At 55.7% G+C, this 25750-nt stretch overlaps 1 protein-coding gene across 2 annotated transcripts in view; it reads right to left on the bottom strand.

Annotated features, from left to right (window-relative positions):
- Positions 1–7932: 7932 nt before the first annotated feature.
- CNIH3 (cornichon family AMPA receptor auxiliary protein 3) overlaps positions 7933–25750 on the bottom strand; it is a 113845-nt gene continuing 96027 nt past the window's right edge. For both annotated transcript variants that reach the window (XM_051820600.3, XM_002717483.6), the window contains exons 4-6: positions 19033–19145; positions 14699–14842; positions 7933–11274 (exon numbers count right to left, since the gene is read on the bottom strand). In XM_051820600.3, coding sequence (XP_051676560.1) covers positions 11247–11274; positions 14699–14842; positions 19033–19145 — 285 coding nt within the window. In that variant the 3' untranslated portion in view covers positions 7933–11246. The remainder of the gene's footprint in view (positions 11275–14698; positions 14843–19032; positions 19146–25750) is intronic.

Raw genomic sequence — 25750 nt, 5'->3', positions numbered from 1 at the left:
GTGTGGGTAGGTGTGGCCATGCAACTGAGATCTAAGCAAAGCAAAGAGAAGGGGTGTGTACTATTTCTAAGCCTGGTCAATAACCTCTCCCCTGATCCTTTCTGCTCCTTTCCTACCTGTTGACTGAAGAGAGAGCATTGTGGGACTTGAGGAGGAGGAGCTACAAGGCAGAAGGAGCCTGGGTCTCAGAACAAGCTCAGGGGCAGCTCCCTACCTGGGAATGCCTGGCTGAGTACAAGATCACCTGACATGGACCAGAGCTCCTACTGTGTTCACAGACTATCTGCTACCATGTCTGGAGGTCAGACCAACCTCTGACCCAAAATTGGGCTTGGATGCTGAGGCTGCTGATGCCACAGATGAACCAAGAAGAAATGAAGAGATTCATTACTCACAGAACAGGGCTTCAGGGAGAGCAGGACTGGCTCCCGAGCAGGCAGGGGCAACTGGCCTGGCTTACTGTGCTTAGGGGTTGCGGCGAGGGTGAGGTTCCCACCTCAGGACAGGTTTTAAAGCTCAAGTTGATGTCAAGGGAGGGAGCCTGCAGCCCTTCTTACTGGCTTCCCCAGGAGTGGGGCTGGAGGGGAAGGAGAGCGAGGGACTGGAGCGACGCCCGAGGTCAAGCATCAGAAGTGGAGTCCGGCTCTTCGTCACACCACTCTTAGAACGCCCTTCACCCATTCAGCATCCAGACTGAACATTACCTATCACTCCTCCACCCCCCCCCCCCAAAATTACCCTTTCTTAAGCCCTGCCTATTCATAAAAGCCAGAAATATACCATTTTCACCGTCCCGTCACTTACTTATTCCCATCATACTTTTCAAAAACTTCTTCCTGCCCCCTTCCTCCTGGGGTCAGAAAATCACCAGAAGCCCCCTCCCTGCATATTTCCTTCCTACTTTGTCATCTGGGGCAATATATGGAATCTTTATTTTCATGTCCTCATTTTTTTTTTTGACAGGCAGAGTGGACAGTGAGAGAGAGAGACAGAGAGAAAGGTCTTCCTTTTGCCGTTGGTTCACCCTCCAATGGCCGCCGCGGCCGGCGCGCTGCGCTGATCCGATGGCAGGAGCCAGGTGCTTCTCCTGGTCTCCCATGGGGTGCAGGGCCCAAGCACTTGGGACATCCTCCGCTGCACTCCCTGGCCACAGCAAAGAGCTGGCTGGAAGAGGGGCAACCGGGACAGAATCCGGCGCCCTGACCGGGACTAGAACCCGGTGTGCCAGCACCGTAAGGCGGAGGATTAGCCTAGTGAGCCGCGGTGCTGGCCACCATGTCCTCATTTGTAAGATGGGAATTTCTAAGGACCCTACACACCTGTTGTGGGGTAAATGAGATGGGATTTTTATAATGCTTAGAACCACGCTTGCAGGGTTGGCAATCTCTCCCACCTGGGTTTCTGCAACACAGCTAATCAGCTCCAACCACTGCTGTTTTCACTCTGAAGCCAGACGGGACTTTCAGAAGCCTACATCTGACCATGCTTCTCCTTTTAATGCTGTAATCAAACTGGGACATCTGGCCCCTCCCTCTCTGATTCTGACCTCTTCACTTTGCTCCCCCAGAAAGGGCAGAGTTGAATCAGATTAGCCAAAGACATGGTCAAGGCCAAAGAAACCACTAAGAAACATCCAAGGACAACTGGTAACATATGTCAGTTAACAAGAAAAAAATAAATAAATAGCGTTCCTACTGGCGCTGTGGCACCATGGATGAAACCACTGCCTGCAGAGCCAGCATCCCGTATGGGCACTGGTTCAAGTCCTGGCTGCTCCACTTCCAATCCAGCTTCCTGCTAATGTACCTGGAAAAGCAGGGGAAGACGACCCAAATGCTTGAGCCTCTGCACCCACGTGGGAGACCTAGATGAATCTCCTGGCTTCCAATCAGCCCAGCCCCAGCAGTTGCAACCATTTGGGGAGTAAACCAGCAGATGGAAGATCTCTCTGACTTTCTCTCTCTGCCTTTAAATAAATAATTTAAAACAAATAAAATAGCATTCCTGAATCCAATGATAATATTTCTGATAGAAGAAAATCTAAATAAAATAAAACTGACTGTCTCTAAAGCAGCTCATCATAAACCATGTGACAGATGAATGTATTAATAGCAGAACGACCTCACACTGCTAACAGTGGCAACTGCAGAATTTGACACAGAGGAAATAACAGAATCGGCAAAACACTGGTCACCAAGTCAACGTTCCATCAGCTGAAACATCCCAAGAAAAAACTCTCTGATGACTACACATTGATGGAGGACTTTTGTGGTACAAATTTTGACTTGGAAAATTTGAACTTGGCAAAGTCAGTGGTTCCACAGGAAACACACAGTGGCAGAGGCTGTGATTTTAACTGACCATTGCATTTCATGTTTGTCATAAAATTTTATCACTAATCTCAGGGAGAACATTCTGGGAAAGTGAACATGGAAACATTTGGAAATGCTTCAGTGATGCTATTTTGAAAATTATCCAGGGAATTAAAAGGGTCTAATAGAGGTCACTCTAGAAATAGCTCAGTGAAAAGTTATCCAAATTGATAAAGTTCTCATTTTAAGTCTCTATATTTTTAGAGACAAAGTAAAAAATTAAACTAGGGGTTCCAAACTGCTGTGTCGGAATGTCCTGTACGTCCTCATGGAGGCCGGGACACTCTACCAAGCCAAGTACAGTGTCCTAAAGGGGAGAAGCCCAGCACTGTCTCCCCTTCTGTCCTCACAGCTGATTTTTCCAGCCCTTCCGTGCAATAGACTCATACCCAGCTTTGCTGGAAACACGCTCTTGAAGCAGAAGGTGAAAGTCTTGTGTGATCATGATAGCAATCCCCCACACCTGCCCTGGATTTCCATATTACACCTGCTTTCATGTAAATAATCTTATTTAAGATTACACATTAGTGTGCCTGTCTCACAGCCGGGAAAACAGAGACTGAGCAAGGTGAAGAAATGGGGCCAGCTTCACACAGCAACGAGAGGGGGAGTAGAATTCCCACTGTCACTCCAAGGCCGACGATGCCAGCGCTCCCCCCTGGCCTGGGTAACATCACAGCCACAGCGGGAAACTGAGCCCCACGAATACAGCTGGTCACGAAGCCCTGAGTGCTCACACAGGCTTGACCCTGGGGTCCGCTCCAAACCCCTCAGAACACCCACACTCCGTCCCCCGGTGCCCACCCAGGCCTCTGGTCTCTCTGGGGAGTGGGTGGGTGGAGGAGCGTATGGTGTCTCCACTGAGCCCAGGCCAGGTACGGCCACCAGCTCAAGGCTGTCAGCTCTCCTCCATCCCTCGGGACCAGGCAACTCCCCAAAAAGCTGGACGCGAACAGGGGAAACCTCGTCTCTCCCTGCCCCTCCTACAGCCCTACTCAGAGACTTCCCCGGGGTTTGTGGGCAGAGCAGTGGCCACTGAGGCCCTGCACAAAAGCCGAGCCCGTGATGGACTTCAGGCCGCCTCTAAGCCTCCTGGCCAAGCCGCGCGTGGGTCTCCTGTGTGTGACTCCCCACTGGAGGCTTCCCCAGCCAGGGGCCAGGCTCTCTCAAGCCAATAAACAGAGCCGAAGGCCTGGCTTTCTATTTGTCAAGATTTCCTTCACTGTCGTACATGCAAAAGATGTTTTCTGCCAGTCGGTCACTCTGTGACCCTGGAGAGCAGTCGTCTTTGCGCCCCTGGGTCTTAGAGCCCTCGGCTTTCTTGCTTCTTTGGAGAATGATTCCAGGGTGGTTCTTGCAGTGGTAACCAAGGAGCTGCCTGCACCCTGGGCACGCCTTTGCCTGGCTCACTGCGGCCGGCTGCAAGAGGCCTCCATGTGGCCAAACCTCCTTCTCTTGGCCTCCCACGGCCCTCCCTGGTACACTGCCTCCTGCAGATGCTGAAACCTCTCCAAAATCCAATTCATGTATTTAGTGGGGGCCTTAAAAGGACAAAGCCTAGCATTTGAGCTTAAATACCTGTCCCCAAAGGGCCTGTGGATTTGGCCGTGTTTGTTCCCTGCTACTGCCGGTGTGGCCATTTTGGGGGTGAACCAACGGAAAGGAAGACCTTTCTCTCTCTCACTGACCCTTTTTAGTCCATGGGGAGCTCTTGCATTTCCCCCTCTCTTACTCCTCCCACTAAGTCGAGGCTTCTGATTTCTTTTTTTAAATCTCCCCGTCCTGTCCTCATTTAATCCTTTCCAGCTCTGTGGCCTTGCAGAATTGATGGCTGCCTCCATAAGGAAGTTGTTGACAAGAAGTGAACAGGACGGGGCCAAGGGCAGAGCCAGGGCACCCGCTCAGGGCAACGTCCAGCTTCCAGACTGACACCACCCATGACCCAGCACCCTTGAGCTACCCCACGCAGCTCCCGACCAAGGCAAATCACTCCATTGGATGCCTGACTGGGTCTGCCTTGGGCTGAGCCTCCCTGAACTGTGAGGCTGGAAACCCATGTTGGGGTGTCCCGTAACCCGGACACAGGCAGCACGTGTCCCAAAGGCACGGCCTCAGATTCTTCTTTCTACCTAGACGTCGATGCTGCCAGAGCCGCTGCTGTGTTCTTGCAACCATTTGTCCCACAGCAGCCCATAACTCAGGTGGCTGCTTTCATCACAAAGTACAGCTTCAGAACAAAGCCATTGATTCGAAAGGCGGGGCCCTTAGGGTGCAGGGTCCCAGGCTACCCTCTGGGGATCCAGCTCATGTGCTGGGTGGGCACCTCCATTTCACTGGGAGGGGCTCTCTGGTCCTCGAAGGGTCTGGAAAATCACCACACCATCCAGCTTGTTCTCCATTTAGCTGTGGCAAAAATCAGAATGGCAGCCAAGACCCGCCCTGTGATGCCACGCACGGGCACATCTGCCCCTGAGCCTGTGGTACCGCCCCTGCTGTTTTCATTGCTGCAGCCAAAACAGACCTCCAGGCCCCGGGCCTGGCTGAGATGCGTCACTGCAATTGAACATGGAGCCTGGTAGCTGACAAGGACTCTCTCCCCTGCTCCCCCTACCGTAGAATATCAGAGGCATGTTCCTGCCAGCAAGTTGATGATTTCCTTCTCGCCTGTCAAGTGTTTCTGAAAAGGCCAGCGTTTACTGCTCAGCCCCCCGAATGTCACTGGAACAGAAACACTGCAGTGGTATTTAAGTCTCTCTCCTCCAGCTGCCAGGGAGTCGAGCCTTCTCGGGCTGCTGTGTCTCTAAACCAGAAGGCATGTGTCTGCCCTGGAGGGGCCAGCAGGTGCAGGGAGGAGGCCGGCCCATCTGCAGGAGACAGTGCATGAAGAAGAGTGGCTACCAGACCAGCTAGAGAGGAGGGGGTGCCTACCTTGGACAGCCCAGAGAGCTGAGCAGGGAAAGACAAAGAAGCAATGGCGACAGGGCTTACTTTCTGTGCAAGCATGGGCCCGGGCCCTTCACAAGCATGGGACTGCTTCTGAGGTGGGTAACGTGGCAGAGTGCAGCCTGTACTCACCCAGGACTCACACGAGAGGCACAGACCCTGTCTATGAGGACATTAGGAGCCTCCTGGAAAGGGACCTATCCCAAAGGAAGAACAGAGGCCCCGCGCTAGTTCAAGGACAGTAGGGCTCGGGTGCAAGTATAAAGCATTTTCACCTTGGAAGAAGATGCGTCACATAACCTTCCTGCAGGCCAAGCTGCCGTATCCTACAGTGCAGAAAGACCTAACAGGTGGCTTTCATGAGTGGCAGCACCACTGGTGTCACCGCGATGGGGTGAAGGCAGCAGCCCCTGGTGCCCAGGCCCTCAGACACAGCAGCCACAGTACCACCCACGGCTGTGGCATCAGGGGTCATGACGCTGCCCTTGGGGGCCCCGGCTCCCACAGTGTGTCATGGGTGTGCAGCGTGCACTGGGAAATGCCTAACTAGCACTCAGGAAGGGCTGGTGGGAGGGACAGAGGGGAAGGGGCTAATGTGCTGCATCTGCCAGCTACTGCGGGGTAGATACTCCCACCTTGGCCACTGTCAAGCCACTTGGGGACACCTCGGAACAGGAAGGGCCAGGAGCTCCGTGGGATGCTTGTCCAGCACCTCCACCATTGATGCTAGGGACAGAGCCCCAAGAGCACAGGTAATGGTGAAACGTAGTAAACTCGGAAGTGATGCGTTTTGACTATCACCCTTATTTTAATGACACTTATTTAAGTTTATATAATTCAGTTTTTAGCCATGGCTGTGTTCAACAGCTGTTTGGCAAAATCGCTCACAACTGAACAACAGGCTGTCATGAGCCTGTACAAGCCAGCGCACTGCTAGCTGGGAGGGGAGAAAATGCAGCAGTGGTAGCCAAGAGGTCAAGTTCACAGCACAGGAAGCCGCTCTTGGGGCCTTGAGACCTACCCGAGAGGAATTCAGTGGGGGCAGAAATGAGCACAGCGTGGCCGGAGTCGAAGCCTGGAAGACGTGACTTTGCTGCAGCTGTTTTAACCGTGTTTCCGCTTCTGGATCACAGGCAGCAGTTGGAACCCCATGCAAGGGGCCAGCGCGGGCAATTCCCCTCTAGAAACGCAGCTCCCACAAGGAAAGGCTACTCCCCACTCCACAAAGCTGTAAGTTACCGCCAGCTTTCCCTAGAAAAGCCTGGTTGCGCCCTGAGGAGTCGCTCCCCTGGTGGGCTCCTGCTCCCCTCTGCCTGGGATGGAGCACACTCCATCCCCCACAGCGATTCCAGCCTTCCGCCCGGCACTGGGAACAGAGGCAGCCCTCAGATGTCCCCCTTAGACCGACAACTCCAAGATCTGCAGAAGGTTCTGCCGCAGAGCCGTTTACCATAGCACGGCTTGGAATGGAGCAGCCCAAGTCCACACAAAGAAAGGGTTACCAGAAGGATCTGTGCGATGACACAGCAGGAAGGCAACTAATTGTTGTCAAAGCACTTTGCTGGCTGCATTCATCTCTCGTGCAGGAGGACAAAACTGTCATATCAGTGACAACTTTATTCAACAGCAGTGCAACCAACAAGCCTAAAAATAGTAAACAGAGGGGGAGAGTTCCCGTCACCCACGTTGCGTGTCTGGGTCAGCCCAGCCCCAGAAGCTAAGACTCAATGATGTCACCACGTGCTCCTGTGAGAGGTGTTTCATTCATTTCCAGCCACATAATCCTGCCTTCACTCTGTGAAGGGAGGGGAGCACAGGGGCACACTGAGGACCAAGACATCACGTGACAGGTTCATGCTACAAGCTCTCTATACACAATTTATCACAACACCACTCACAAAGAGGTGCTGTGACCCCCTTTCCAGAGATGAGGCTGTCCAGTCTCAGGTCAAGCAGCTTGCCTAAGCCCCCACAGCCCTCTTCCTTCTGATGACAAAGTCATCCACGGCGTGCTGCCTTGGTGGGAAACCCGGTACACCAGCAGAGCCACACTCCTGGGGCAGCGCCCTCTCCTGCTGCATCTCTGTCCCCTTTCTCGCATCCCACTGCCCTCTCTTAACTCCATCACCCTTTCAGGAATGCAAAAATGATCAAGGCCCCCGAACCTGGATTGCAATCCTCGACTTGGCAGCAGGTGTGACCTTGGCTCCTCTCCTGAGCTTGACTCCGGAGGCCTCCCTACCTTCAATCTGAAGACAGGAAGGGTTCCAACCTTATCACATTGTCAAGGAGACCGCAGATGCCCGGCGCCTTGCAGAGCAGCCACCATGGTTTCTGGCAGTAGCCGTCGGCACCACTGGCCAGAGAACACGGCACTGAAAAGAGGAGTCAGGTCCCAGCCCCGCCTCCGCTCGGGTAGTATAGATGGTAACAGGCCTCGGGAGCCAGCTGGGTCCCGGGATCCTCACTGCCCTCCCCCACGGCCAGCCGGCTTCGGCAGCCCCTCCAAAGCAAGGGCCCCTGCCCTGAGTGTGGGTGTAGCGCAGAGCAGGGGTCATGAGGAAGACTCAACAAGCAGTGCTCACCACGTGCTAAGTTATCTGCAGAGACAGAGTCGTTTGAGTTTTTAAAATTTATTTAAAAGGCAGCGAGACCGAGACAGACAGATGACCGACAGACCAGAATTTCCCATTCTCTCTTATACTCCCCAAATGCCAGCCCACAGGGCCAGGCCAGCTTGAAGCCAGTCACCCAGAACCCAAGCTGGGTCTCCCGCGAGGGTGGCAGGGATCCACCTACTCCAGCCGGCCCCTGCTGCCTTCAAGGGTGCACACTGGCAGGAGGCTGGAACTGGGGCCGGAGCTGGGACTTGAACCCAGGCACTGTGATACGGGATCCGGGCAACCCAAGCAGCGTCTTCACCACTGGGCCACACGCCTGCCCCTCCCTTAATCTTCACAGCAAGCCCGTGTGGCCGGCTTATCGTTTCCCCACCTAAGTGAACAGGGAACTTACAGTGACTGCACAGGGCCCCCTCCGCCCTCTCCAAGGGGATGGGAACCTACTCCCCCCCAGCACCTTCAGGTACCACCCGTCCCCTGAGTTGTGCTCAGTGAGCCACTACACAGCTCCAGGGCACTCCGCTGTGATGAGCGGAGCTCTGGGAAAGTCGAAGGACTCCCTGCAGCTTTGCCGCCCTCCCTCTCTTTGGCCATCTCTGCGGGATAAGCAGTGAGCGGCCAAGATGTCCGAGCCAGCGAAATCGTGGGAGGAGAGGCAGCCCTGGCGCAGCCGCAGCCGCAGCCGCAGCCGCAGCCACTGCGCACCCCTCTCGCCGTGGAACTCTGCAAGCTCTCTCCTCGCAGCTGCCTCCTCTATAAAACAGAATCCACTTCGTGCTTTTGTTGTGGGGCTCAGCAAAAAAGCACGGAGAAGAACACCCGACACCCCTGTTGGAGACCAGCGTTACTGTTCGGCTGCCTCTGGTAGCATGGAGCTCTCGTTCTGGGCTGGTCCTCCCTCCCCTGCCCTGAGCCTCCCCGGCATCCTCACTTGGGAGAGTGGGGAGAATTGCCAACTTGCTCTGCAGGCGGCTCGTGAGCATGGGTGGGATCGCTCTCAAAGCTCGTTAACACGGCCCCCGGCGCCCGGCACCTGCTGCAGCACCCGTGTCCGTGCCTCATACGTTTATCTTTGTGATCAGCTCCTCCAAGGGACCAACAATCCACCAGAACTCCCACAGATTACAGAACTGTTTCCCATCACAACCCGTGGAAGGGGAACATCTGGACGTGTCTGTTTCATAAATACCAGAGCTGCCTAAGAGAGACCTGCACCTGTAAAGCTCTTAAAGGGCCACTCTGGAGAAAAGCCTGCCACAGTAAAGCCAGTCGGAGGCCGGCACACGAGGGGAAACAGGCAAGCAACCCAAACAGGACCCTCTGCTACCCAGCAGCCTTCAACAGTGATGGAAAGGACCTGAAGTCAGACTGCGTGGGTTCAAAGACGGGCTTGCAGCTGCTGTGTGACTGTGGGCCAGCCGCCTACCCTCTCTGAACCTCAGCTTCTGCACAAACAGGGGAAGAGCAGTGTGGACTACACAGGCTTGTGGGGCGCGAGAGCAGCACTGGGTAAATCGGAATTATTATTACTTGCTACTAAGAGAAATGACTTCAGGTTTAATGCTCAACCCCAAATCGAGAGCTTTAGGAAGCTGGTGTCTCTGCACGCTCACCCCTTTGAAGTTCGAATTTCCTGCTTCAATAATCTCTGTGACCTTGCGTCTCCTATCAGAAGTCACTTCAAACCCTTCTGGAGGGAGGCAGAGATAAAACCCACTGCCCGCTCCGTCCAGGGTATCTGCAGGGTGGCTGTGAGGGTACAGCAGCTGCCTGCAGCCTGGAAGCCAGGGCTGCTCCTGGGCCTGAGCGCTAACTCGGCTGCTCAGGGCTGCAGCCTAGGGCAGGGCCACGCCGCCCAGGCACTGACTCTCTCCTCTCACCCACAGGTCGCCAGCAGGAGGCTTGGCCAACCGGAAGCCTCCTCCCGAAACATCACCGTGAATCCTGCTTTACAGTCAGCCACGGAGCCAAAGGCAGTGTTTTGTTGGCTGCAGAATTCTTAGACGCACAATTCCTTTCTGGAAAAAAAAAAAAATCTGCTTTTTCTCCCTCCTGCTTTGCCAACCCGAGGGAGGTGAATGCAGCCCGGGACGGGGTGGAAATGAGAGAGAGAGTCGGTTAGCCGAGCACTAGGGTTGTCACTGCGTTTTCCACGGAGCACAGGGTGTGTGACACAAATCATTCAGAACCCTGGGTCACGGGCTTTGATGGGAGCCGGCGCTGGTATAAATAGCTCGTGTGCGCCAAAGAGCAGGGGAGCTGGGGAGGCAGGGGAGTGAGGTCAAAATCATTGTGCCCAATCTCGGCCTTGACACGACTTACACCTTTTCCACGCCTCTCCCCGGAACGTGGCGGAGAGAAAGCCACGTGGCAAATCGGGATCAGATCACAGCCTCGCGTGGAACCCCACGGCGTGGACGAGGCACCAGAGAACCTCAGCTGTCATTATGTTGTCTCACTACCTGGCTGCCCAGTGCCCACAGGACACAGCAGCCACTCGGCAGGATCTGCTGGCACTGGAACTGCTTTGCCATCTTCAGAATCGCCGGAGCTCTTACTGTTGACGACCCACTGATTCCCTTCCAGGACTGTGCTGTGTTCTGGGTGGCAACTTGCAATGGGGAAGAAGGAACACCTTGAACGGGTTGCAAATGTTTAAAAATTCCCTTTTTCCCACACACCTCCCTCCCCGGCTGACACCCTTGACTTTGGATGTAGCTCATCACCAGGGTACAGCCCCCAACCCAGCTCACGAAGTCAGCACAGCTCATGAAGTCGCCACGTGGCGGTGCCCCTACATCACAGGGCGCGGGAGCGGACTTCTCAGCTGAAGGCAAAACTCGGGTTTGGAAGGAACACAACCAGAGGCTCCAGCATCCTTGAGGCCTTCAGTGGGTCCTGCAGATTTGGCCTTGACCCTGGGATGTTCCGTTCCTTAGCAAGCACCATCTAGCCTCCTATGGCCCTCACTCCCACAGTCCAGGAACTTGGTGTGGACTCGCAAGGGGGTTTGCAGGAAGTGGATTCAGGAAGCAGAGGAGAGGTCTGATGTTCTTTCACCTCCTCCCCCGCTCCGTGACCCGCGTGTGGGATTTGAACGCCAAAGACTGGGACGCACGGGCTGACACTGGGCACACCAGAGAGCTCCGTTCCCGGCTGCTGTGTGATTCCAGCGCCACATCCGGCCCGGTCTGCCCGGCCTCTGGCCCACACACACCCACTGTGGTCCCTGCTCCGTCGTCTCCTGCGGAAGTGGACTCTCCAGCCTCGCCCATGCCCGTCTCCGATGAGCCAGGTCTGTGGTCTTGAATTAGGAGCTCACTAACGTGTAGATCATGCTGCGTGAAAGAAGCAGAGGGAAAGAAGGCGTCAGTGGGAGTGGGGAAGGACTCAGGGTGGCTCTCGGGAGAGGAGCCTCCCCAAGGCTGGCCTTCCGGACTTCTCCTCACCCCACTAGAGTGCTGCAGGCACTCCCTGGGGCCCTTGTTGCTTCCCACCACACTGCAAGAAACATCTGTAGCAGAGCATAAAAGATGATTGCTAAGTACCTATTACCATTCTCGGCAGGCTGGATGTTACGGTTACCATTCCTTTCCCTGCCGTTGCAGGACAGGTCTCAGGGAGGAGGTGGGTGCATGGGACCCGATGCCACCAGCTGGCATGTGCTCACCTGACAGCCATGTCCAGCAGCCTCCCAGAGGATGCTGGGTAGCACTCTAGTGCCAGGAAAAAGATCCTGAGGTATGGCCACCCGCCCTTGGAGGCAGACCAACTAAATGAATTCTTAATCGGGGAAGTCTCTGGCCCTACCTGTTTTTAGCAGGCTCCAGGTCTGATGGTGGTGCCTCAACACCACCAGGGAGGGGGCCAACCATCCCTGTGCTCTTAGAAGGGGCTTCGTGCTCATTCTGCAAGGCCGAGGAAGGGTTCATTCTGCAAGGGCCACTTCGTTAGCCAGAAAGGAAAACCACCGCCTTCTCACGTTATAGAGGGGAGAAGGTTAGCATAAGGAACAGAGCCAGGAGACGGAAATGAAAATGCCTTACTGTCCACCCTTTCTCTGGGAGGCCCCGAGAGCTCTACTAAGCAGCAGGTGTTCCGCCTTCCAGCCCCTGCTCCACTCGTGTCTCACAGCATCACCGCTCAGGTCTGGAGCTGCAGGGACCCAGTCCCCACGGGGAAGGTGACGACCAGAGTGCGTCCCTCAGGATCACACGACTACTGAGCCCAAGGCGAGGGGCCACTCTCCACCTGCAAAGCCAGTGCTTTTTCCAGTCCAACACAGAGCCTCACAGTGGCTGCCCTCCTCTGCTCACGCGCATCCTTGCTTTATTATTTCTTGAGAGCCTGCTACTTGCCAGGCACCGCACTCAGTGCTGGGAAACACTGAGGGGCAGGCGAGAATGAGCCCCAGTCCGCACCTTGAAGAAGCATACAGCCACACTGGAACAGCGGGCAAGGATTCAGTGAGCACTTGCTACGCGACGGGCACGGGCCGGGGGCCGCAGACACGGAAGTTGGTGAAACAGACAAGTTCTCAGGCACCAGGGGACAAATAACCCACAGCTACGGCAAGCGCAGGGAGTGAGAACTAAGCCTGAGGCAGGCCCCAGAAGCGCTGGGCGGGAGGGTGGTGCTGCTGCAGGGAGGACTGGCCTACTTGGAGAAGACCAGTGTGTTGAGCAAGCAGTGTTCGCACCAGCGCCCCCAGCTGGCAGTGGTGTTTTGTACAAGTCCAATCCTAGGACGGTGCAACTGGACAATTTTTCAACTTTATGAGGGTGCAAAAGCCTACCTGTACACATTGCCTTTCACTTTCAGTACCACACTTGTGTTAGATGATTTTGTGCAGCTGGAGGCAAAATGCTGAGAATGTCTAAGGTAGGCCGGGCTCAGCTATGACACTGAGTAGGCTTGGTGTAGTAAATGCATTTTAGACTTTATTTTCAACTTCTGAGAGGTGCAGCACAATCACAGGTGAGGGGCTTATTATTATTAGGTGGTCCCTATCCCAGGGGACCCAGAGACATTACCTGGTCCACAAGGCAAACTGAGAAGGGGGTGGAAGCAGTGGGAGCCACAGGATTAGCGCAAGATGGGGGAATGAGCTAAGATTCAGGAAAGGCTGAGAAAGTGCCAAGTATTAGTTGGAACGTTGGGCACATTTCTTAACCTCTGTGAGGTCCTTGGGAACCCCTCAGAACCTCAGACTGTACAGTGCCAACCCCGCCTTCTCAGCCTGGCCTCAGCTCAGAGGTAGCTCTGCATACAGGCAGGTCCCCTCCCTCCCACAATGCCTGGGAACACAGCCCTGGGCTCTCCCCCGGCTCCAGACCTCGGGTTGGTAGGAGGAGAAAACAGCATTTTTGAGCATCCAGAGTTCAAGTTCAACAAAGAATGAGGGTGCACCTGGACCACCTCCCAGGGTCCCAGTGAAGTGGGAGGGGCAGTTGTTTCCAATCCTGTTTTGGAAACAAAGTCGTAAATGAATTAACAGGAAGGCAGCAGCAAACTGAAGCAATGGCCCAGAGGACAGTTGATGGATCAGAACGTCTGGATCACGCACGGTGAGGGAGGGGTCAGATCACACCCATCTATTGGCCAGGAGCTGCTGACGGCCCCACGCCGCCCCTTCACCCTCAGCCGAGCAGGCACCGAGCTGCTCTGCTCTCTGTGTGGAATCCATCTGCTTTCCTCCCCTCGCCGCCTTGGGCTGCAGGATTCTGCAGCAAAACTGAACCGAGGGAGCTTGTCCTGGCTCAGCCTCCAGATGGCCTGAGGTAGAGCCCAGGCTAACAGCGCAGGAGCCAGGGAAGGCGCTGACCCTGTGCTTCTGGCTTGGAGGAGGAACCATGCTGTCTCTGGGGACAGATACTCGGTCCACAGCTCTGCAGAGGGGCGCTCCGCGGACCCACAACCCCTCCCCCAGCTTGATCCCAGCCCAATCCCACCCCAAGGTGGCCGTGGAAACTCCTCCTCTTCACCTGCCTACTGTCAGCCTTGCCCTCTGGAGACAGCACTGGCAATGGCTGCAGACGAGCATGGCTCTGCCACAGGTAGTGATGGGACAGCAGGGTGACAGGTGAGGGGCCCCAGGGACCAGCCCAAACAAGGAAGAGGAAGGAGGAGAGGCGCTCAGAACAAGCACTTTCTAGCGGATCCAGCCACAAGGCGGTCTGTTTATAGCTACCTGCTTAGCCAGGACGTTCTGAGTGAGCAGGTGAAAAGAGGGGCCATTCCTGAAATGGAATTGCAAAGTGGGCAGGTTTCGTGTAGAGTGGTCTTACGTAATGCTGGGAGAATTGGAAGTGTCAGCACTTAATGCTGACTGCACGCCACACTGAAGCCTGACTCCTGCTGTGGGATCCTTGACAGGGTCCCCAAGAACCCCGACAATCAGGTGAGGGGGCCAGAGGCCACAAGGCTGTGGACTGAAGCCACGGCAGCCTGGTGGCTGCCCTGGGAGCCCCAGGAGGCAGGCAGCTCCCCAGGGAGGAAGACAGTCACTCAGCTGTGCCTCCCGCACGCCACCAGCTGTCTCCCAGAGGTGGATGCTAGCAGCACGCAATCTCCCTGCCTGGCCCTGCGGACGTGCCCATCAGCAGCAAGGCCTCCTGCCCTTTCCTCTCTTATGCAGAAGCTCTCACTCCCAAACCAGAGCCGGACAGGGGGGCCACACCCAGCTGGCCATGCAGATTCCCCGCCACCTTCCCAGGACCAGCCTGCAATTCCTCTCACCCGCCAGGCGGGGCAGCGACTCACCAGTAAAGGTAGTAGAAGAAGGAGAGGAGGTAGAAGGCCAGCTTGCACCAGGCCTCCTTCTGACAGTAGCTCAGGGTGTCCGCGTTCATGACCACCGGCGGGTCGTAGGCGAGCTCGGAGCTGTCGGCTGGACAATGGAAATACCTGCGGGGGAGCAGGACAAAGCATCAAGGGCTCCGAGGTGAGGGCACGCCCACCCTCTGGGCCACGCCCTCCCGTGGCAGGACTGTGCTGGCAAGCCGCTAGCTGCCTTCTGCCAGAAGCAGAGTTGCGGCTCAGGCACTGTGCTCCAGCGGGTAGAACCCAGGGCCACACACAGCTGCTCCGACACAGGGGGAAAATAAGCATCACTTGGTGTCGCCAGGAAAGGCCTCCTTACAGAGCTACAGCAGCGCTGCCTCCATGCCTCTGTGCTTCCCCTAAAGCCCCGATGGCCCCAGGAGGGTCACAGGTTCCCACTGGAGGGTGCGGGGAGAGCACAGGTACTTCTCTTTCTGAGAGAAGCAAACTGCTTCCAAATACCGCATCCACGGGGCCGGCGCTGCGGCTCACTAGGCTAATCCTCCGCCTAGCGGCGCCGGCACACCGGGTTCTAGTCCCGGTCGGGGCGCCAGATTCTGTCCCGGTTGCCCCTCTTCCAGGCCAGCTCTCTGCTGTGGCCCGGGAGTGCAGTGGAGGATGGCCCAGGTGCTTGGGCCCTGCACCCCATGGGAGACCAGGAAAAGCACCTGGCTCCTGGCTCCTGCCATCGGATCAGCGCGGTGCACTGGCCGCAGTGCGCCGGCCGCGGCGGCCATTGGAGGGTGAACCAACAGCAAAAGGAAGACCTTTCTCTCTGTCTCTCTCTCTCACTGTCCACTCTGCCTGTCAAAAAAAAAAAAAAATCAAATACCGCATCCACAGCTGCTCCACCTGGAACCGGCCGAGGCCTCGGAGGAGGTGGGCAGACCTGGGCGGAAGTCACCACCTTCGGGACCTGAGCCCTGGCCCACTGTGTGTGTGTGGGGGGGGGCACTCAGCCACAGCCTCCTGCAGAAATCAAGAACAAAGTACCTGCTTGTGGGCTGCCTGCTGGTCACCTGGCAAGGGAGTGCGGGAAGGCACGCGGGCACACTGGGGCTCCCACAGGCTCTGGCACAGGTAGCCGCCCCCCTCCCGAGCAGGAACCAGGAGTGAGGCTCTTGACAGCAGACTGCACACGCAGGGTCTGAAGAACATCCCCCTGCCATGGAGCGGCCCGCACCCCTGGTGTCCCGGGCCCCTCTTCCGTCCCTGTCAGAGGACTGCCCTGACATTACTGTCACCAGCACCACAAGCCAGAGCTCCAGGCTGCTCCCCGCCTCCTCCCGGGAGCACACACTTAAAGACTCTGGCTGTGGCTTTGTCCCCAGGTGACTTCATTTAGTGGAAGCAGACAGGTAGGGTGGCCAAGTGGTTTGGAGGAAAGAACTCACCCGTCACCAGAGTGACCTTCCTTAGGTCAATCATTGCCTGTCTGAGCCTCAACTTTCTCGTCTGTAAAATGGGGGTGAAATTGCCCACTTCAAAGGATTGCTGTGATGACTACGTGAGGTGATGTATGCAAAAAGCAGGCAGTGGGAGAATGGCAGGCAGTTCTACTTTATGTAAGCGAACAGAGTCAGAGCAGAGGGGGCTCATTTGCATGACAAGAAGTCTAGACTGGACCTGTTGGAAAGGAAGGAGAATGAGGAAAGGGAGAAAGGAGGGGTTCCAGGACTCGTTTACTAAAGGACGCCTCCTTCCTCATTCTTTTCTCTGTTTTATTTATTTATTTGAGAGAGAGATCTCCCATCTGTTGGTTCACTCCCCAAAATGCCTGCAACAGGCCGGGCAGAGCCCCAGAGCCAGGATCCTGGAACTCAATCCAGGCCTCCCACGTGGGTGACAGGGAAGGACTCGATTACTTGAGCCATCACTGCTGCCTCCCGGGTGTGCATTAGCAGGAAACTGGAACTGGGAGCAGAGCCAGGACTTGAACCCAGGCTCTCCGATGTGGGATGCATGGGTCTTAACTGCTAGCCCACGTGCCTGCCCCCTCCTTACTATTTTCTTTCAGGACCCAAATAGCTACTAATTGCCAGGAGCTGGATCCTCTCAGAGGCTGTAAAAAAGCAAGAGCAGGTTCCTATGGGCAAGCAGACGATGGCGCTCCCTCCTGCAGGGCTGCAGCCCTTCCAAGTACAAGGGCACCTGCTGGCTTCCCCCTCCTCCCCTTCCTCCTCTTTAAGCACCAGCACTGAGAGGCTGCCCACCAACCAAAGTCCTGCAGAGTAGCCACATTTCTGAGAACCTCGCTTGACAACCACCAGAAGGGATCTGGGGAGAGAAGAGCCAGCCCCCATGACCACATGTGAAGGGGCAAGGACGTGGCCACGGCCTGGGATTCACCCGGAAGGGGGGCGAGCGACGGCCCCGCCACACGCAAGCTGAGGGACTCTGGGTGCTCACTCAACTCCTGGGAGTCTCTGGGTCCCTGCTGCGGATCCTGGAGGTGGACAGGCAGGGCAAGCCCCGCGTGGGGCCTCCATACTCTTCGCTGCCATGATTCTTGCTGTATTTCTTTCTAAATTCGGACTGCGGCAGGCTGGCCTTGGTTAAGGAAAGGCTTCCCTATGCGACCGGATCCGTTTCCTTCTTCCCTAAAATGGTGACTTCCTCACCACCCCTGCGCTTGGTCAATGGCACCGGCACCCACCCAGCCACCCAGTTTAGCAGCTCCCTCTCCCTCACCCTGCACCCGACGATGGGCCAAGGCCCGTCCAGTTTACCTCCGCGGGTTCTCTCGTCCTCTCCCCATTGCAGCTTCCACTGCCTGGGCCAGGTCTGCCTCACTCTTCCCCACGACTCCCTCACTGGAATCTGTCCTCACGATTTCACCCGCCAGCCTTTCCTTCTCGCTGTCCCTGGGGTCACCTCCCAGTGCATGTCCGCTTCCAGAGCCCCGATGGCTTTCTGTGCCCTCCAGAGTAAATTCCAGCTTCCCCCCTCAGATCGTTTCAGGCCTCCAAACCAGACCCCCAGCTGTCTGTCAACCCCATCTCTTCCTCCTTGCCCCCATGAACCTGACCCTGGACCACACTGAACAGTTACTGCTCCTCAGCCACACCCTGGGCTCTCTTACCTCCGGGCCTCTGCACATGCCGGTCCCTCGGGCTGGAATGTGCTCTTCCAGGTTTTCCAGTGATGTCAGTGTCAGACTAACTGAAGTGTGTCTCTGCTGCTGCTCCTACACATACTCCTCATGTGTCTCTGCCACTAGCATGCACAGTCCCTGAGGTCAAGGATTCTACTGGACATTCTCCTTGGAACCCCTCCTGCCGCCTGGTGCGTGGCAGGTGTCCTGCACACTTGTAAAATGAAGGGGTGAATGCTCCAGACACGACTAGATATAGGCTCTGTTTTAACGGTAAAATGGCATCGATAAATCATCAGGGCGGGGGGAAGCCAAGCTTGGAGAGCAGGGGTTCAGGCTGAGCAATTTAGCTTCACAGTTGCCTCTCGGCTGCTTCGGTGGCCCTGCCCCCACTCCTAGACCCGCACGGTGACCGCATCTTACAAAATCCCCATAGCACGTGCTCCGACGCACGGTCTTGGCAGGGAACAGGATATTTGAACTCGGAACTGTCCCAGAAAATCCAGCAGCCAGGCTTCTGGGTGCTCTTTTTGATTTTATAAGGAGATCACTCCCATGCCATAAACTTGACTCTTTTACAATATTCATAGAACCGTGCAACCATCAGCACCACCTAGTATCAGAACCGTTCCGTCACTGGTGCAGGAAAGCCCTGAACCCGCTGGACTCTCCCACCCCTCCCAGCCCTGCCAGTCACTAACTTTCTTCCTGTCCCTACAGATTTGCCTCCTCTGGATTTTTTCGTGTAAATGGAATCCTACAATATGTGGCCTGTGTGCCTGGCTCCCTGCATTTACACTTTCTTCAAGGTTCATCCACCCGGTAGCCTGCATCCGTGCTCATTCCTTGTCCAGGGACATTCCAGCCCATGGATGTAGCACTCTTTGCCCACCCCTCTGCGGGTGGGCCATTACCTCTACTTGTGGGCCATTACCAATAACTCTATAGCTTCCTCTAACTCTGACCTCCAGGGTGGGGGTGTGGCTAACGGAATCCAGGGGTGGGGCCTGCCCTTCTTGCTGCCTAGAGGCAGCCCAGGAAGGGGACCTTTGCAAGGAGAGCCCCAAAGCTCTGGGCACGAGGACAAGCCACAGTGGCCGATCTGGCTGGAGGCTGTCGCCACGGGTGAGCAGGTGCCCTGGCAGGGAGGAAGGAGGAGGGCCAGGCCAGGCAGACTCACCTCCAGAAGTGGTAGAAGAGCAGAGGGACGTTGAGCCCCAGGGTGAGCCACTCCTGCGCACACAGGAACATGATGCAGAAGAGGCTGTGGATGGAGTATTCCGGCAGCACCAGCTGCAGAGGGGGCAGAGACACTGGGTTAGAGGGAGGAAAACCAGCCCCGCTTCAACGGCAGCCAACCCCTGCCTGGACGCTGTCTGCCCACGCTGGGGACATAAGATGGCCTTGTGCAGTCACACAGAGTCCCTGCCTCAGCACGGGATCCACTTCTGCCAAGCTCTCCTCTGGATGGTACAGGAGCCGTGGTTTATGCCCAGGCCCGACCGGGGACAGCCCTTCTGTACTTGCTCTTGGAGGTCCCCCGTGGATGACCACCGAGAAGAATGGGAGTGGCGATCCGGCCCCAGTCTCTCTCCCTCCCACAGCAGGACCGCTAGGGGCAGTGCCCACAGGGTTTCCAGCGGTTCCACAGCTGCCTTGCTCTTATTCTAGCCCTGCCAGTCCTCCTGTGGGAACCCACAAACCTGAAGGGAGTCTGTGTGCTTGCTCCAACTCCAGGGGCAGCAGGGAGAACTGAGGAGCTGCATTGTGCATGACGGCGGGGAAGGCCAGAGGAAACCAAGACAAAGACCAAGCAGAGGTTTTTCCCCTCTCTCGGGGAGGGAAAGAAACCAGCCCAGGCCACAAAGGAGCGGGCTTGGGGAGGTGCCCAGTAGGAAGACAAACTGCCCAACCCTTGGTCCAGGCACACAGGTACAGGTGGAGAGAAGAACTTAACATGATTGAGAACCCCTTCCCAAGCGGGCTTAGGACTTGAACAAAACGAGGGTTATTCTATGGGAGAGATGTGGTCCTAGTCAGCAACACCATCCGGCGCAGTCGCAGGTGGGTTTAATGTTCTATCAAGTGTGTATGGGAGGGTGCCTTTAAAAGTTCGTGGGAAAATGGAATTAAGAGATAAGTTTACATCGTGCAAAAAACTGAAATTCATGCTCATTTTTTTCACTATGTACATTTTGTAAGAGACTTTTGAGGTGCTCTTGCATATGTTATTTATATTATATAATATATATTGTTACATGTCTCTCTCACACATGCACACGCGCACACACACACACAGCATTTGTGTGCTGCTTAAATGCTTTGGCCTTCCTGTGAAAATTCTTCTACCCAGACTTCAAAGCCCATCCCAAGCCCCACTTTCTGATGGATGCCCTGCCCACCCTCCCCTGCACCTCTGGCCTCTCGCAGGGGGAACTTCCACAGTCTGTGCATCACGGGGTGACTACTCTCCCTCCAACCTCCATCACCTGATATCTTGTAGGCTGACGTGGCTTCTGTCCATTCCTTCCCATCTCCACTTGCAAAGTGCTCAGCACAGTTCCTGACACTCACTAGAGACTTAACAATGGATTGAGTGAACCCAGCTGACCAAGTGCATCTGCGTGCAGCAGGGTTAGCCAGTGTCTGGGATGCAAGCTCAGACCAAGATTTCTCTGGGTGCTGAGCAAACTGCCTCAAACCATCTCATCTGGGGAAGGAGATGACTTTGGGGCTCCCACTTGGGTCAGATGAGCTAGCTGCCTCAGATGGCAGAGACCAAGGGCAAAAACATGCAAGCATATAGTAAAAATGAACACATGAACAGGTACACATGTAAGATATACACCACAGTGGGCCCGCAATGTGGTATAGTGGGTAAAGCTGCCACCTGTGACATCAGCATCCCATACAGGCTCTGGTTCATGTCCCAGCTGCTCCGGTTCCTATCCAGCTCCCTACTAATGGCCTGGGAAAGCAGCTGAGGATGGTCTAAGTGCTTGGGCCCTTGCACCTACGTGGGAGACCTAAATGAAGCTTCTGGTTCCTGGCTTCAGCCTGGCCCAGCCCTGGCTGTTGCAGCCATTTGGGGAATGAACCAGTGGATGGAAGATCTCTCTCTCTCTCTGTCTCTCCCAGACTCTCTGTAACTCTAATCTTCAAATAAATAAATAAATCTTTAATAATAAAAAGGAATAGGCTATGGAATAAAAGGGCATCTTCCTTATTGTCAAAGGCCAGCATAGAACATACAGCATTAACTTACACCTGAGACTTCTCAGACAGCAACCCTGCCATCAGAGCTCAAGAGCTGCCATCCCAGAGCGGGGACCCCAGGTGGGGGAGCCTCCACCACCTGGCAGGAGATCCAGGTCCCCATCATTTCTCCTCAGGGCCCCAGCATGCACTGACCAACGCCATCCCACCCGGCCCAGGCACCACCCACCTCCTCCTCTTCACAGAGAAAGCTCATGTGCTGGGAACTCGGGGGCCAGCCCTGGGAGGCGGTGGCTGTGAGCTCTGCAATGCACATGTCCACGCTGTCTAACCTTCACTGTCAGCCTCTTATGCCAAGGTGACTGACAGCCATCCTGAGCCCGAATCATCCATTACAGCTCCATCCCCGCCTCCGACCCCAGTGATAACTCTTTGCTCACAGTTTGCAGTCCAGGTCTCCCGACTTATCACCACTGCTCCTCTCTCTCTCTGTGGCCTGATATATGGCAGGATCAGGGAGGATTCGTCACTGTCCCCATGCCGAGGAAAACTGCTTATGGGAGGCCAGCTGGTCCCAGGGCTCTCCAGGTTTTCAGGGGTAGGGGGAAGCAGGGAAGCTCACCCTGCTGTCCTGGGCACCCTCTCCCGATCGCCCCTTCCCATGCGGAGCCCTGGACAGGGTCCTTTCAGGGCAAGGGGCACCTGGCATTGCTGCCCAGAGACCTTCGGGAGCAATGGTACCCCCCCCTCCACACACACACACGGAGCCTCTCCCACTTCCCCAGGCCTCCCTCGTCACAAGGAAGTGGACAACGTCGGGGACACACTCCTTCCAGACCAAACAGAAACCTGCCCGCGCCACGGCCGTGACCGCTGCCCTCCACACTCTGCCAGCACGCGGCCTTTGGCACCCGGTAAGATGACATTTCCGGAGCCCCAGTGGTCGGCTGGGGCCAGGACGCTGTGAGCAGAGATGATGTGAAAAGGAGGAAGCAGCACCCGATGGCTCAGACCAAATGCTCCAGAGTGCCTACCTTTCCTCTCCAACACAGCAGACGCTTTGAGGGTGGTGGGCACCACACTGCTCAGAAGCACAGAGGGGCCCCCGCCTCAGTGATGGACTTAGGGCACCAACAAGAGAGAACCTTCCCCTGTTACAAGCTACTGAGGGCCACTGGGTGCCGTTTCTCACCATAGTGTGATTGAACCCACCTCACCCGATACAGTCAGCAAGCCCAGGACGAGAGATCAGTGGGAAAAGCCCACTTGTGTCCTTGCCTCTTTCTCCGCCCTTGGACCACCCACTCAGCCCTTTGATTAACAGGCCATGGAAGCTGGCCTGGCATGCCTCCCTGTGACTGGGCGTGTGGGGGCAGGGGCTGGCCACCAAGCAGGCATGGCACTTGCTCAGCTGCATGGGCAATTGGGCTTAGATGTTCCCGACCACTTTTTTTTTTTTTTTTTTTTTTTTTTGGGACAGAGAGAGAGACAGAGAGAAAGGTCTTCCTTCCGTTGGCTCACCCCCCAAATGGCCGCAGGCAGAGGATTAACCAAATGAGCCACAGTGCTTCCTCCCGCGCCCCCCCCCCCCAAGAGTATCTAACGGTTCTACAAAGACCACTCCTGAATCTACCAGGCAACACGGATTGAAGCACCAACCATGGCCCATGGCCCTTGAGTCATCCCTTAGCAATGGAAAACCTGGTCTGCTCATGAGAGAGGCTGTTGAATGGTGCCAATCTCACTCTTTCATTCAATGAATGAAGAAACTATTTCAGGCAGGCCACAGTCTATTGAATTCCCATGTCTATCTATGCTTTTTTTTTTTTTTTTTTTTTTTGACAGGCAGAGTGGACAGTGAGAGAGAGAGACAGAGAGAAAGGTCTTCCTTTGCCGTTGGTTCACCCTCCAATGGCCACCGCGGCCGGCGCACCGTGCTGATCCGATGGCAGGAGCCAGGTACTTATCCTGGTCTCCCATGGGGTGCAGGGCCCAAGGACTTGGGCCATCCTCCACTGCACTCCCGGGCCACAGCAGAGAGCTGGCCTGGAAGAGGGGCAACCGGGACAGAATCCGGCGCCCCAACGTGGAGGATTAGCCTAGTGAGCCGCGGCACCAGCCTATGCCTTGCTTTCAACAGTTGCAAGTACTAAATAAGTGGTCTCAATACAGGTATGGTGGGATTGCTGAACAGGCTGCAAGGCAGTGTAACGGGGGATCCCAGGAGGCTTCCTGGCAGAGATGGCGTCAGGGCAGTTGGAAGTGCTGAGTGATCACGTGTGGAAGGTGGAGGTTGGCATTCCAGAAGTGAACCAACGAGAACAACCACACAGAGAAGGATGGAAACCACGGCTGGGGCAGCTCCTCCGCAGGGCTCACGGGCTGCACGACGAGTGAAGGCCAAGCCCCAGGCTGGCTGAAGCAAGGACTGGGGTTCTACCTGTCCTGACTTCCTGCCCAGACTCCAGCAGGCAGTTTCCGTTTGCTGGCAAACATTTCCACTGCCGCTCTCTGCTGAAAACTCAGGCCCTCCCAAGTGCCTGCACACCTCATCTCCTGAGTCTCCAACGGCCGCCCTGACCTCTCCGTCCCATCAGCCCCCACGGGAGCCTGTTTCCAAATCTGGCCGTGGCCTTTTCTCAGCCACTTGCATCTGTTCCTCCCTCTTTTACTTCTACTTCCTCTATGGGTCCAGGCCCCTGCCCCTCCTGCAAGGCTGACGCAGGGAACTTCTAGTTAGTGTCAGTCCCTGTGCACCTGCTCCGTCTGTCCTTTAGGCAGCCATCTCGTCTCTTCTCTGTGCCTTCCTCAGCTCAGCTCTAAGCCTTCTCCACAAGCTTGCTTCCCCAGGGACTTTTATTTATCTGTGTCTGAAATGTTTTATGTCTACTTATGCATCCTGTCAATCATTCACATATCCATCATTGTTGCTTTATCTCACTGGTAACTATTATATGTTAGGGGAGAATAATGTGGTGACGGCCCCGACTTCTGTCTGATTTTCACTGCTGTGGTGGAGAGGGGCGTAGGGCTGGGGAGAGACTTTTCCTACTCCCGGAGGAAGAGGAAACAGAGGGGATACTTAGAGTGGAAGAGAAAGAATGATGTGCCACAGGGCAAAGGGGGATTCCCAAAGATCAGGAGCGGAGAAAGGCGGAGCAGTGGCAAGTGGCCCTCTGGCTGGGGCTACGCATTCCCCACTCAGCCCAGGGGACAGGGCTTCTAAGGGGCTGGTGTAAGCAGGCCTGGATCCAAACACACTAAGAGCCAAGGCCAAGGAAACCACAGGGACGACCCCAGGCTGAGTTTATCTTGGAGAGGGGAGAAACCAAGACGGAGTCTCCACCTATCGGCCAATGGACCCTGTCATCTTGGACAAGAAGCTTCTCCGCTGTCATCACCCCGGGCTGAGGACATTAGCCAGTCTCTCCAAGGATCTACAGACCTCTCCCAGTTACAGAACGATCAGCTGCGCGAGATTGGGTGAGGCGCCTAACCATGCTGAGCCACAGCCCCAGCAAGGGCCACGGCACAGGTGAGGCACGACGGTGCTCCCACGGGTGAAGAGACACCCAGCAAAGGGAGAGACTGCTGTAGGGAAGAATGCAGTCATTTATTACGGATGAGAATCACACAGCAGTGGCTGACAATTCTCGGGTAGCTACCGCGTGCACTGTTACCCAGGAAGTCAGTGGGATGCCCAGAATCAGATGTGCTTCCTGATTCTCAAGTCACTCCCCTGACCCCTTCTACACCCAAGCTTCAGCTTCCCCACGTGGGAGGAACAACCAGAGACTGTTAGACAGCCTGCCTCTCCAATCAGAAAACCCCCCCATCCTTGCCCCTTGTCAACAACAATAACCAGTTCCCTGGGCATCTGCCCTAAGAGCTACCTGCCACTGAGTGGGAAGAAGAAGCCAAAGCTAACCGCGGGTCTTTCATGGGACTCCCCAGCACCACTGAACGGGCCCTTCTGGGATGAGCAGGGTGAAGGCAATGTTCTCTTACATGTGGACATGGAAGTCCGCTCGCCACCTGTCCTCAATGAATAGCCACGCACAGGAGAAATGGGCAGGCCCTCTCTGTGTGCACTGGGGTGAGGGGACAGCAGCAAGGAGGCAGAAGGCCCCGCATGCTTGGGAAATTAGGGTTTGCTGAGAGACTGTGAGAAAGACATCTGTAAGCACTGTCAGGAGACTTCCTGCTGAGTCCCTGTGTCCTAAGGAAGCCACTCCCTCTGTACTCCCTGGGTGGAGGTCCCCTTGAGACAGCCTGCACCAGCCTGGCCCTCCAGCCCTCACGGAGGGCAGCCCAGCCATGTCAGCGGCCCACCTCCCAACCTCAGAGAGCACAGCAGAGTGGGAACACCCCAACAGCGAGATCCGGAGGGGCTGACTTGAAGGTTGCCTATTTGGTGCTGCTGACGTGTCAAATATTTGGACCTCCTGGAATTTGCACCTAGGTTTATCAGATTTTTTTAATTCTTTATTTATTAATTAAGAGAGCGAGAGACAGAGTTCCCATCTGCTGGTTCATTCCCCCAAATACCTGCAACAGGTAGAGCTGGGCAGGAGCCGGGAATGCAATTTAGGTCTTTCCCGTGGCTGGCAGGAATCCAGTCACCTGAACCATCACTGCTGCCTCCCAGGCCAGAGCCGGGCATCGAACCCAGACACGTTGAC

The sequence above is a fragment of the Oryctolagus cuniculus genome, chromosome 13 (genome assembly GCF_051225735.1).
Source record: "Oryctolagus cuniculus isolate XC-2025 breed Fujian yellow rabbit chromosome 13, ASM5122573v1, whole genome shotgun sequence".
In the NCBI taxonomy this organism is placed as follows: domain Eukaryota; kingdom Metazoa; phylum Chordata; class Mammalia; order Lagomorpha; family Leporidae; genus Oryctolagus; species Oryctolagus cuniculus.
Note: the sequence above shows the minus strand (reverse complement) of the source record. Positions and strands in the feature narration are given on the sequence as shown.